The sequence below is a fragment of the Ciconia boyciana genome, chromosome 6, assembly GCF_034638445.1.
Source record: "Ciconia boyciana chromosome 6, ASM3463844v1, whole genome shotgun sequence".
NCBI classification, from domain to species: Eukaryota; Metazoa; Chordata; class Aves; order Ciconiiformes; family Ciconiidae; genus Ciconia; species Ciconia boyciana.
Window position 1 is genome coordinate 26,131,063 of NC_132939.1, and position 12,088 is coordinate 26,143,150.

The following is a 12,088-nucleotide window of genomic DNA, read 5'->3' on the forward strand; positions in this document are numbered from 1 at the left end:
GTAAGGGTGTTGCTCTGAAACTGCCTGGAGGACCTGTCACTAACATAACTGGTGGTCTGTCTGCTTTCCCCTTAGGTCCTGTAAGTTAAGAAGATGGGGTCTGGCTGCCTAAAAGTCACCAAGTACTTCCTCTTCCTCTTCAATCTCCTGTTCCTTGTAAGTATTGTGGGCATCTGCAGAGTAGAAAGGAAGGCCTGGACTAAAATTAGCTGGAAAGGTGTTTTTTCTGGATGTTGGCCCAGTGTGTTCATTAAATAAAATGGACAATTTTGGAAGGAGGGAGGGAGGGAATCCCTGAAGCTGAGGGACATCAGCTTGAGGGACATCAGCTCCCAGATATGTCGAGCAGCTCTGCACCCAGTACCCACCTGCTGTCTCCAATGCACACAGCTCCCTTCCTGCAGTGAGAAGGGAAAACAGGAGTTATGGGTTCTTTCTGGAAGGAGAGTAGTTGTAACTACTTTCTCTGCCACATCTGGAGCAGCAGCTGAGCTGCCCCTGAGCAGCAAAGCTACAAAACCTGCCAAGTAATGGCAGTGCCCTCCTAAATAGGCCAGGCAAGCTTCAAAAAATGACTCTAATTTTGTCTGAGTCCCAACGGCTGGTTTTGATTTTTTAACAAGATGAATTAGTCCAAGTTCCCTATTTGAAATGGAGTTGGGAGGTAGGGGAGACTGGGGCAGGCTTGGCTGGGGAAATGAGGCAGCCCACCGGATGCAGTTATTTTCAAGTGTGAGGCGCAGCAACGGATGAGCTCCTTTTGGATCAGAGTGGGTCTGGCAGGGCCACGCACATTCTTGCATGCATCCTTTTGTGAAGCTCAGATATTGTGTGTCATGTGGACAGTGATGGTACTGTTGGTGCTGCCCTCCTGCAGTGGGATGGTGTAGTGAGGACGCATAAGGTTTCAGCTTTCCACATATCAGCACAAAAATAGCCTGTCTGATATTGTTACCCTTTGTGCAGTGTGTAAGGGGAAGAAAGGGCCAGGCTGGGAGGGCCGGGAGGGAAATGGAGCACGATAAGGTGAGCACTGCTTTCTGGTCTCTGTCCCTGCACACAGCTTCACTCTTGCTTCCTGCATGGCTGCGCTGTGCTGCTGGCGCACAGGCTGAACTTGAGGCACATCTGGATCTGGTTTCCCTTGGCTTACTCTGCTGGCTCTTTCCTCTCTGCATTTTGCTTCCATCCTGAGAGTAGTTAGCCCTGGTCTAAGGGCTGAAAGTCAGGGGTGCTCAAAGCATCCATGGGGAAGACTCTTGAGAGGGAGAGGAGAGGTTTTTCAAGGGCCACTAGATCTTCCAGAGTATGATTTGGTCCACTTTAAAGATAGGAAAAATCCATCTGAGTCCAGGGCTGTCCTACTAGTGCAGGACTCCTCTGAAGACATATTAGCATCCAGGCTATCTCCTCTCTTGAAGAGGTGGTACTTTTTAAGCAGGATATAACTTAACCAGTCTACCCTGGGAAGCAGAGCTGCATTTGTTAAGGCAATGTTTGAGTCTTGCTGAAGCCCAATACCTGGGCACTGTCTAGTCTTCCTTTATCTCCAGGCCTAGGTCCAGGGTCATTAGCTAACTTCTGCATAGAGAAAGTTCTCTTCAAGAAAGCCAGCCTAGCATGGGAGGAAAGGGGAAAGATGACAGCCTGAAAGAATACCATGGTGCCTTACAACACTGTCGCTGTTTTGGTAGATGCTATCAATGGTTATTGTGGTATCTCTGTTCCACATTGCTCTCCTCTTCCCTCTGCTGAGCCAGGCATGGTCGTGGGCAGCCTGCGGGGATACCTGTGCTGTCAGGAGGCAGAGTTGAACTGCTTCGTCGGGCTGACCCACGTCTGCGGTGAAAAGCATTTTCCAATACTTTGCAAGACTGGGAGGATGGCAGGTGCTGGATCTCTCTGTGGGTCTTGGGGAGGCTTGAGCACTCCTGTCTGGGTTGCAAGTGATGGGAAGCAGCTGTTCTTTGTCCTGTGCACACCCTGCTCAACCAACTTCTCTGGTGTAGCAGCCAGCCCCTCTCCCTCTTGGGGAAAGCTGATCTGATGCACTGAGCTGGGCCTGGAGAGTAAGAGTTTTAAGGTGGGATGTGAGCAGATCTCTGCTGACTGAAGGGAGAAACTGCTTTAATGAGCTCTTTGCTAAGCCTGCCGTGCAGCACAGGCACTGTCTTCCCCTCACGCTGCTCTGTGGAAGTGAGGTCTCTGAAGCCGCTGTGTTCTGGTGGGGAGCTTGATATTTCTAGAGTGAAGACTTTGAGTGTGATTCTGTCTTTACTGATGGCAGGCGTTTTGTATGTGTCAGATGTTGAGGAAGGTGGTATCCATTATTCTCTTGCTGTCATAGGAAGTAGTTGACATGAGAAGCTTTTTCCGTTATGGTGGTTCAAGGTCTGAAGGGGGGGGGGGGCGAATCTTGAGCTTATACAATGTGGTAAATCAATATTAATCTAGTAGAGAAACTGCTTCTGTGGAGTTGCTGTGAGCTCCCTGCACAGACAGGTTTTGCATACCTCGTGCTGGTTTCCCAGAGCTGCTGAGTTTTGTTGAGGATAGTGCTTGCACAAATGTGAACGCTAATGCTGGTGATGGAGCTGTGTGTCTGCTCTGGACCTTGAGCTGAGGCTCTGTGACTGCACCCTGTGCAGGCCAGCCCTCACTGTGCCCTCCAGCCTTGATGGAGCTGCTGAATTAAGCCTTTAGAGACATGCTAGTGCCTCTTTTAGAAGTTAGTCATTGACATAGCACTTCTCTACAGCTTGAGGTCTATGATAAGGTCCCTTGCTATAGCTGAAGTAGTTCAGGGACTTGGTGGTATTTTGCAGTCTTGGAACCTTATTTCAGGGAAGGGTTTGACCTGCTTCGATTAAAGAGAAGAAGGTTATTTGGACTGCTTGCCTACTTGCTACAAAAGATACCAAAAACATAAGCTTGGAGTATAAGCTTAGTTTCTCTAATCACAACTTTACGCATCTCTAGCTTCTTGGGTAGCAGACATGGGCCACAGCAGATGCTTCTCCTTAGAGAGGAGCTAGTTCTGCAAGACAAGTTCAACAGTCTACGGAAACTATTTGTTTAGAATATATAACTGTCTGTCCTACTTCTAACCCTTCTGTAAATGGAGCAGGAGGCTACTACCTAAAACAAAGCCTGGAGTTTAGGAGCCTTTCTGTTGGCCCCTGTGCCAGGCTCAACATTACCTTGTGCAGTCTGAGTGTGAAGGAAGGCAGTGCTGGGGGAGGATAGCTGGGGACCCCCAGCTGCTCTTTCCAGAAAGGTGAGTCAGCTCCATCACAGCTTAGTTCTTCCATGCCCCTCTTTACTGGGCTCTGCTGTGGGAAACTGCTGACCCTGCCTTGAGGGAGCTGCATACTTCTGGCTTGGGTGTGAAGGGGATCTTGCTGAAATCAGGGTTGAAATCTCTATCCCCGGGGTGGAGGGGAGACATCTGTCCACCACTTCAGGAGTTTAAAGCAGTGGAGCAGAGAAATTAAACTCTATGGAAGGCAGATGTGATTTCTTCTATGGAGGGTCTGAAGTCAAGCCAGTGGCAGAAGCAGCCTTGCTATGCTATGCAGACTCCTGAAGATGCTGAGCAGAGATACTATCCTGCTAGGAGGTAAATATACTGTTGTTAATAGGACAGTGTTTTCTCCCTGCCTTCCCCTTTTAGTGTTTTCCACAGCAGCTCCTGGCAAACGCACGAGTTGTGGACTAGAGCAAAGATCAGAGTGAAAACAGGCCTTGGATAGTGTGAGCACCTCATAACAAATAACTTCCTAGGAACTCAGCTCAGCAGCCATTCTGTGTTTTGTCAGCAACAGCAAAACTTAGGTGACATTTCAGGATCAGCGAGCCAAGAGAGATGTCATATATGGCACTGTTTGCATCTTTAAGACAAATATTTTTATTAAGACTATAGTTTAAATGTGAGACTGCCTCAAACTGTAAATTCAGCAGTTCTTGGCAATACCAAGTTTTGAGAGGAATTTTTTTAGGTGCCACAGCTGTTGCATGTTCAAGGGGCCTTTCTAGTTTGATCAGCAGATTGAGTACTGCGGTGCAGCACGTTGGAACATGAGGCAAGGGAGATTTCTTGTTACTGCCATCTTGTCTCTCTATCTTTTTTCTTTTTTCTGGGATACAACAGCTGCATGCTTTCTGCAGCTGAGTCAGTCTTCTTCATCCATCTTGATAGATGGGAACTTGCTTGGTGACTTCCTAATCCTGTCCCCAGAGCTAACTACATGTTGTGCCCTCTGCCAAGCCAGGAAAGCTTGCAAGCAGCTTATTTCAGACTGTTGCTTTATCTTTGCTCAGAAAAGCTTCTTTGTATGAGGAGCTGAAGCATAGTGTAAACTTTCAAAATGTGGAGCCAATGCCTGTCCATACAACCTTCTCTGCCAGCTTGCTTCAGGTGGTGGTTTGGCATTTCCCTTGTCTCCCAAATATCAGAACTTTCTCTAATGAAGCACAGAATTGCAATCTCTGTTCAGCCCTGTTGGTTTATTTAGTATTTCACTTCATCCTGTCTTGAAATCCTGCTGATGTAAGAACTGCTGCTTGCAGTTCATGTCCTCTGGAAGCATCTCACTTGCACTCCTTGTCCTTCCCTTGTTTCTTCAGTCTGTTTTAGATCTTTGCACAACAAGTGCTTTCCAGCCTTTGCCACTTCTAGTTGGCTGAATGGCACAAGTTTCAGTTTCTTATCAAAGCTCTAGACTTACAGGCTTCTGAGCATAGTTACTTTATTATGGGTATAATGGTGCTCTCATCCTAATTTGGGAGCTGGGGTCATCTACATGCAAACACCTCACAGCGTAGTATAAAACATGGTGATGCCTGGAAGCTAAAACAGAGCATGTTTGGCTCCCCCCTGGCCTTCAGAATGAGGTGGGAAAATTGTATGTCTCTTGCCTTCTCAATTCAATGTCTGGATTCAGCTGAGTCCTCGCAGGGTCATATTGCTCTACTAATCCTTGCCCTAGATAAGACTGTGGAGAGCAAGGCAGAGACCGTGGCTGATGTTTCATAACGCTTGACTCTCTGTTGGTGATAAGATGTGTTGACTTGAGGGGCTGGGGTGTTCTGGCATAAAGTAGTGGCCAAGACAAAATGCCTAAGCTTGGCTTTGGAAGGGGCGAGGCACTTCACTCAAGGGAACCTGCATGCAAAGTGAATGCTGCTTTTTTGTGTGCATTTGTGGGCTGAAGCCCTAAGGTTATAACAGAGCCTGAGAAGCTGAAGATTTCCTTCCTGGGAAGGTTCCAGCTGCCAGATACCGAATCCTTTGGCAGCTGGCTTCCAGCCTGGTCCCATAGGGTCAGGGATTTCTCCTATTCAAAAAAATCTTCAAAAATCACATGCTGGATGTTTGTCCTTCCTCGGTTCTTCACAGAAGCAGTGCACTCAGCTTTTGCTTCTGACAACAAGGTTCTAGCAGCAGGGTGTCTCTTCCTCAGACCGTTTTGAACAGTCCTCCTATACAACATGATGTACTACTAAAATACTGTGTGAAGGACTGCCAAGCAGGACCTGGGTGTCCTTTGCAGTTGGCTGAGGTGCTCTTCCTGGAGTCGTGCTAATCCTGTTTACTTTGCGAGGAGTACCATGGGGGAGATGGGTGGGAACAGCAAAAGAATGGTTGTTTTTACTCTGGAATTATGGAGAATGGTGACTGCCTCCTCTTATTTGTCTAAACTAATAAGCCAGCTATATATTTTGTTCTTACTCTTTCAGATTCTGGGCGCTGTGATCCTGGGTTTTGGAATATGGATTCTGGCCGACAAAACCAGTTTCATTGCAGTTTTACGTAAGCCCATGTTTCTTCATCTTCTTTCTCCTTCTGAATGTACTCTAGTCCGGGGCTGTGCTTGACCATGGTATAGCCTAGGGATGGCAATACTTTTATGTATGTTCTGTGACCTGAACAGTAACACAGCTTATAGCAACATGGGACTCTATCAGGGCAGGGTGAAAGGGAGCAACCCTGGAGATACGGCATTCCTCCTAGTCTTGTGGATTGCAACACCAGGGTTGGACTGAGTGAGACCATTGCCTCTTCACCCAACAATCCAAATACTTCATATTAAATACAGGGATTAGTATTTCATTCTATTTTCACTGCATGCTCTGTGTTTCCATAACAGCATCCTTATACCATCGTGTCCGAAGGCCCCCAGTGCCTTAATGTAGTTTCACTATGCGAGTCCCTATGCTCCCACTGCTTTCTGTAATGTTCTATTTCAATTTAATTGTTTTAAATGCCAAAGAAAGCAAGTACCTGGTTTTATTGATGGTTCATGTACATTGGAAGTAGCCAGTATGTTTGTTCCTAAGCATAAGTAGATGATGTAGATCTGAGGGGGGATGGAAGGTGTGGGTCTGTGAAGTCTTTAGTGCTCTGACTTCTAAAACATACTCTGTTATACACACTTCATGAGACTTAGCCTGGCCATCAGAGGTGTTTTGTGTTGCTGCCTTGTTTGAGGGGCTAGCTTCCTTCCCCTTTAAGTCAGCCAAGAGCATCAACTTGAGTCTTAACAGAGGGTCTGCTTTCTGCAACAACCAAAAAACTGAGCTGGCTTAGCAGACCGTGGGCTTTGCAGGGCTGCAAGTGGACTGTCACCAAAAGAGTAGCTCAGCTCCATCTTTCACAAGCTCTACTTCCTTTGTGCTTTTTCCTAGAGGGGGCTTCAAACAACTCTTTCTGCTTGGTGGGTCTGGTTACCTGTTGCTACTACCTCCAGAACTGCTGACTCTGGCACCAGTGTCAGATGCTGCAGGAGAGCTGCCTGCACACTGCTTGCAGCCACAGGGAATGAACAGTAATGGCATTCATAGCCCTGTTCCCAACTACACTGATCCTGCAAAGGGCTTTATCTCCAAAGGCCTGCTGAACACTCCGGCCTGGCTTTGGAAGGTGCTGGGTGGAGACAACACCCCCACTGATGCCATACACACAGATACTGCTGCTTGTTGTGCTGTGGCATTTGGCTTGCTACTGCAGTACTAGAAGGGCAATAAGCACAACAAGGGGTCTTGGTTAATAAAGTGGGAGCATGAGCAGAAACACATTTTTAATACAAGCAGTCAAAAAGGAGCTTATCAGGGCCTGGCTATTTGCAGCACCCCTCATGGTCTGAGGGGTGTTTGGTACCAGTGGGCCAGCAGCTGTTCCCCCAGGCTGATGGGTGTTACTGACACTTGTGGAGGTACAAAGTCCCTGAGCTTGGCTCCGCTTCTTCCCATTTTACCCAGAATCTCTGCTAACAGAGCATTTAAGGATTTAGCTTCCTTCCTGGAGATTTCCAGCATCAGCTCTTTCTCCCTGCCCCCTCGCTTCCTTTCCCATGCCTTGCCCCTCTTTCTCTCTGCTTTAGTAACCCAGGCATCAGGGAGGGAGCCCGGCGCAGCAGGGCACTCTGGCCGCTGCCAAAGGAGCCTGTTGTACTTGCTTGGCCACCTGCCCAGCGCCGGGGAAAACACGGAGTGACAGCAAACAGAGCAGGAATCGTCTTGCCAGCAGAGCCTTCTCTTGCAAGACAAGACATATATCAGATGAGAAGTGCAAGCACAGCTCCTGTCCCCCTGACACCGTCACTTCTCCAAAGGGCTTTTGAGTTGGAAATACCTTTTTCTTTCTTCTAATGAGAAGTTGACTAAGCAACTGCTTTCTGGCACTGTGGAGGTGCTGCAACCTGGGTACTTGAACACTTGTATGATGGCTGAGCAGATTTTGGAGGAGGGAATAGTGTAGTCTGAAGGCCACTCCTTTAAGGCTGCTACTTCAGTAAATGCTTTGCAGTATCAGCACCTGACCTTGCACAGCGAGAGTCCTGAGACTGGTGAGGAAGGAGGAGCAGGATCCTGCTTTCTGTGGCATACGTCCAGCCAGGGAAAGTCTGGCCTGGAAATGAATCAGGGCTGAAGTGTCTCAAGTGACCTGTGTGGCACACAGCTCTGGCTCATTTTTTGATAACTGATCTTTTTCCTCTGTTCAGCATGTTCTAGGGAAAAAGTTTGGGAGCTGGTGATTTGCACCAGGTATCGGAAGTGGGGGGAGGCATGTGTTAGAGGGGAGAGTATTAGTCAGGATTTGGTTACTCTCTCTTAAGCTATTTCAGGAGGCTCTCAGAGGAAGCTTGCCTCCTGGGACTTCTGTCCAGGAAACTAAATGCTGAGCTCTAGGAACATTATTTTCATTAATCACTGGACATCCAGAATTCCCCTACATTGTGCAGCTCGCAGGTTTAAGAATGTCTCTTAATGATAAATAAGGTTTCTGGTTACTGTTTCTAGATAGAGTATCTCTTCAACTTTTATGCCATAATGCTTACTCCCTCCAATCCTATTCTGCAAGAAATAGTCCTGTGACCAACCCAAATGTAAGAGCTTGTTTCTTCTGTTGCTCGCAGTACTGAATGTTGATGGGAGAGGGCTGACAGCACCAGCATGTCTGAAATAATACTACCTAAACTTGGTTGAAAAACTGTTGGGTGTTCAAGAGCACAGTCATTCCAGACACAATAGCAGGGGATAGCTAGTAGGATATGTAAAAGTAGCTAGTTTGGGTGTGATACCTGCTTTGATCCTGCAATAGCATCTGTTTGCAGGGGTCATACACAGGTGCTGCAACAGCCTGCAGTGAGTGCCTGGCCACAAGCCATTCAACACTGACTTGTCAAGTAACCTGTCGCATCATCTGTGCTCAACACTAGCTGTAGCTCTTGCGTCATGTTTCACTCCACAGAGTTTCTGTGTCCCACTGCTGACTGCAAGTGGATAAGTAAAAACAGAATGGCTAGAACAAGGAATGGTGCATTAAAGTGAAAAGCCAAACCAAAAAGGGTTTTTAGGACTTGAAAAAAGTTTCCTTGAAGGTAGCGAAGGCAATTGAAGCAAACGGGCAGTAGTCGTGGGGTAGAACATACTTTATCTTACTCTCACTCAAAGTGCATTCATGAGGGAGTTAAAAATCCAGTGAGCAGCTAACTTTCTCTAAACAAGGTTCGTTTGTTTGGAGTGACCTTGAGTCTTCTAGGCTCTGAGATAATGGAGACCTGCAGGTTGGCTTTGAAAGTCTTCCTTCATCAGAAGACACCTAGAAGCAGCCTTCTGTCCCCATGTTCAACATGCCTCGGTGCAGTCCCTTTGTAGAAGACAATAGACTATTATAAGTAGATATGGAGGCAGTTCTCTAAATGGTGATGGCAGATGTAGTTTTTGTCAGTAGCTGATTTTGTTCCCTCTCCTGGCCCCTACAGAGATGTCGTCTCCCTCCCTGAAGACTGGTGCATACATCCTCGTCGGTGTTGGGGCTCTCACCATGCTGATGGGGTTCCTGGGCTGTCTTGGAGCAGTCAATGAAATCCGATGTCTCTTGGGTCTGGTGAGAGAATTGATGCTTTGTTTTATATCCACCCTTTAATACCTCTCCTGCAGAATCTGTTGGATTGTAGCTGGGGCTCAGGTCTCCTGGGGACAGTACTACTGCTAGGTCAAGTTAGATCCAGTTCTTAATTTGCACACATTAAATTCTCCAGCAGTCAACAGGCTGCAGCAGTGGTTCCTCAGACGTTACTGATGATGAGCTAATAACTCTGTGAAATGAGAGAGGATGTCACTGACACTTTCTGCAAACAGTGGGTTGAGGACTGCCAACTGAGGAGAGATGTCCCAGGTGGCCCTGTACCTCATCCCCCCCCCACCCAGACTTCCCAGTTGGCAGTGTGCTTTCAATGGTGCAAGGACAAGTATCAAGGGCAGTGAGATAAGAGGAAGAGTGACAGTGTCCTGCTGTGCTGCAAAGTTCGGCTTCTGCGGAAAGTGCAAGAGTCAAGAGAGACTCAACTAGGAATGTCTTGTATGTCAGGACCTCTCTTCAAACAGTTAATCTATAGGACATTTTCTGGCTGTGATGGATGAGATGACACTAGCTTCATACACCTCAGCCTGCTACTTGACTCCTGCTTATTCAGAGCACATATGTATAGGAAACCAAGTATGGCCACATTGTGTGTCCTGGCATTAGGAGTATCTAAAGGTAGTAGCTGCCACTGTTTAAAAGTAATCTCAGATGTCAGACTTTCCTTAAAAGCAGTTTGCTGGTGAATCTTAAATTTAGATCCTCAAACAAATTAAATAGCATTTTTAAAAAGGTAATAACCTAATTATTTTTTGTAATTTTTAAAACTGACTTTTGCTGTGGAGGCTTGGAGTAGGCAGAGTCCAACTGATTGAGGTCAGGGTGGACTGGGAGTGGAGCTGGGGGTGGGAGAGGGAGTCCCAGCTGGAATGACGCATGCAGAGGGTGCTTGTAAACCCTCTTGCTCCTGAAGTCTTCCTGTTGGCCTGATGGGAGAAGTGCTGAAATGCGCTGGTCTGATGTAGATGCTTGTACTTAAGCCTTTTACTGGGGAGAACATCGTTGATAGCAGAGCTTGTCTGCAGGCAAAGATGTTGGCTCAATGTTGTGACTTCTGCTGTATATGAAATCTTACTAAAACTTGTGCTATTATGTACAGACCTTTCTAAAGGCTGATAGTGGTCATCTGTTATCTTTTTGTTTCCAGTACTTCACCTGCCTGATGGTAATCCTCATAACTCAGGTTGCTGCTGGACTGGTCATCTACTTCCAGAAAGAAACGGTACTGTGTTTCTTACTGTGCATGCTTTCCTTGGTCTTGGTTTGAGGGAACAGGAGATGCCTGGAAATTCTTTCTTCCAAACTGGGCTATACTGTTAGCAGGCGTAACTGGATTCTCCTTTCCTCTACCCCAGCTCAGCAGCTTTGCTGTACAATTTACTTCTTCTGTAACTGCCAGCCTCAGCAGTGCTACTTGCTCAAGGATTATGAAGCTCTGTTTGGTATGCAGGCTTTATTTTTGGGTAGTGGGACCAGTAAAAAGAAATTCTTGAAAGGCTTTTGACCACACCTCCTCTTGATCCTGCTGCAGACTACTATTTGGGCATGTAGTAGCAGTGTTTACTACCATGTTGCCATCACTAGTGCCTTGAGGGGTTACCAGCCTGAGTGATTGCTTTTCTGACTGGCCTCCCTCGTTGTGTTATCTTGTTCTGTCCTTTCAGCCCTTCTGCATCTGTGTGTAAAACTGTGCTTGTAAGAGCTGTCCTCTTTCCCCAAGAGCAAGCCTGAGTATCTGACAGTTCGTGTACTACAGTTTGAACTTGAAGCCAAGTGGTTTAACATTTTGAAGTGGATCTCTTTGTCAGGAATGCAGTTTCACAGTATATGCTTCTAGGGCTCTAATAGGCTTGGTAGTGTAAAGGGAATAACTTTTGAGCTACTTAAATGCATTGCAACAGCCTGTCCTGGCTGTAGGTTCCCTGGCCAGGGCAGTGCCTGGTCAGGCTTCCAGCTGTTTGACAGCTAAACTGGAAGCCACATTTGTGCAGCGGGAGCAAGTTATAACTGTGGGGTCCCTGCTGGCTTCTGTCCTGGTGTTAAGGTTTCTGGTACAAGTTGTGGGTAACCCTGTCCTTTGCCACATAACTGTATATCTATACCACTGCACGGCTGTACTTGGTTTTCTTAAGCCAACCCTCCTGCTAGGTGGTTACAGAAAGCAGGTGGTTGAGGAAGTTACGGATGGGGCCTGGTGGTGAAGTTTGGGAGCAGGGGGAAGGTGCCTGCCCCCGGTGTAGCCGATACAAGCTTTGTACAAGTGGCTGTGGTGACTGTGAGCAGCTGTTGGCTGGGTTCCTTGCCAAATGTGGTGTGAATGTAGCTTGCTCTCTGGGCTGGCTGGAGCTGAAGGAGAAACTGAAACGTTGGCTAGCTGGTGTGTAACGTTACAGCTTTAAACAAGCTGCTGATTCTCAACAAACAGCTCTGACTAATGCAGAGGAGGTGTGGGGATGGGCATTCCCCTGTGATGGGGAAATGTGCCTTTTTGGACCGTGAAATTCCATACCTCCATTGGTATTTCTCCTCCAGCTGTCACTCTGCTCTAGAAAACTCCAGCCTTTGAGCTGTAGCTCTTCATTTGAACCTCAGTCAGACCAGGGAGAGATTAAAAATGCTGGGGGTTATTCTGCACAGCAGTTGGAGCTGATGTGGCTGAGA

General features: G+C 47.2%; 1 protein-coding gene across 1 annotated transcript in view; it reads left to right on the forward strand.

Moving 5' to 3' along the window:
* Positions 1 to 12,088, forward strand: part of CD82 (CD82 molecule) — a 42,333-nt gene that overhangs the window by 19,987 nt on the left and 10,258 nt on the right. Inside the window, exons 2-5 of the mRNA XM_072865269.1 lie at positions 76 to 156; positions 5,740 to 5,812; positions 9,267 to 9,391; positions 10,575 to 10,649. Of these exons, the coding sequence (XP_072721370.1) occupies positions 94 to 156; positions 5,740 to 5,812; positions 9,267 to 9,391; positions 10,575 to 10,649 (336 nt within the window). The 5' untranslated portion in view covers positions 76 to 93. The remainder of the gene's footprint in view (positions 1 to 75; positions 157 to 5,739; positions 5,813 to 9,266; positions 9,392 to 10,574; positions 10,650 to 12,088) is intronic.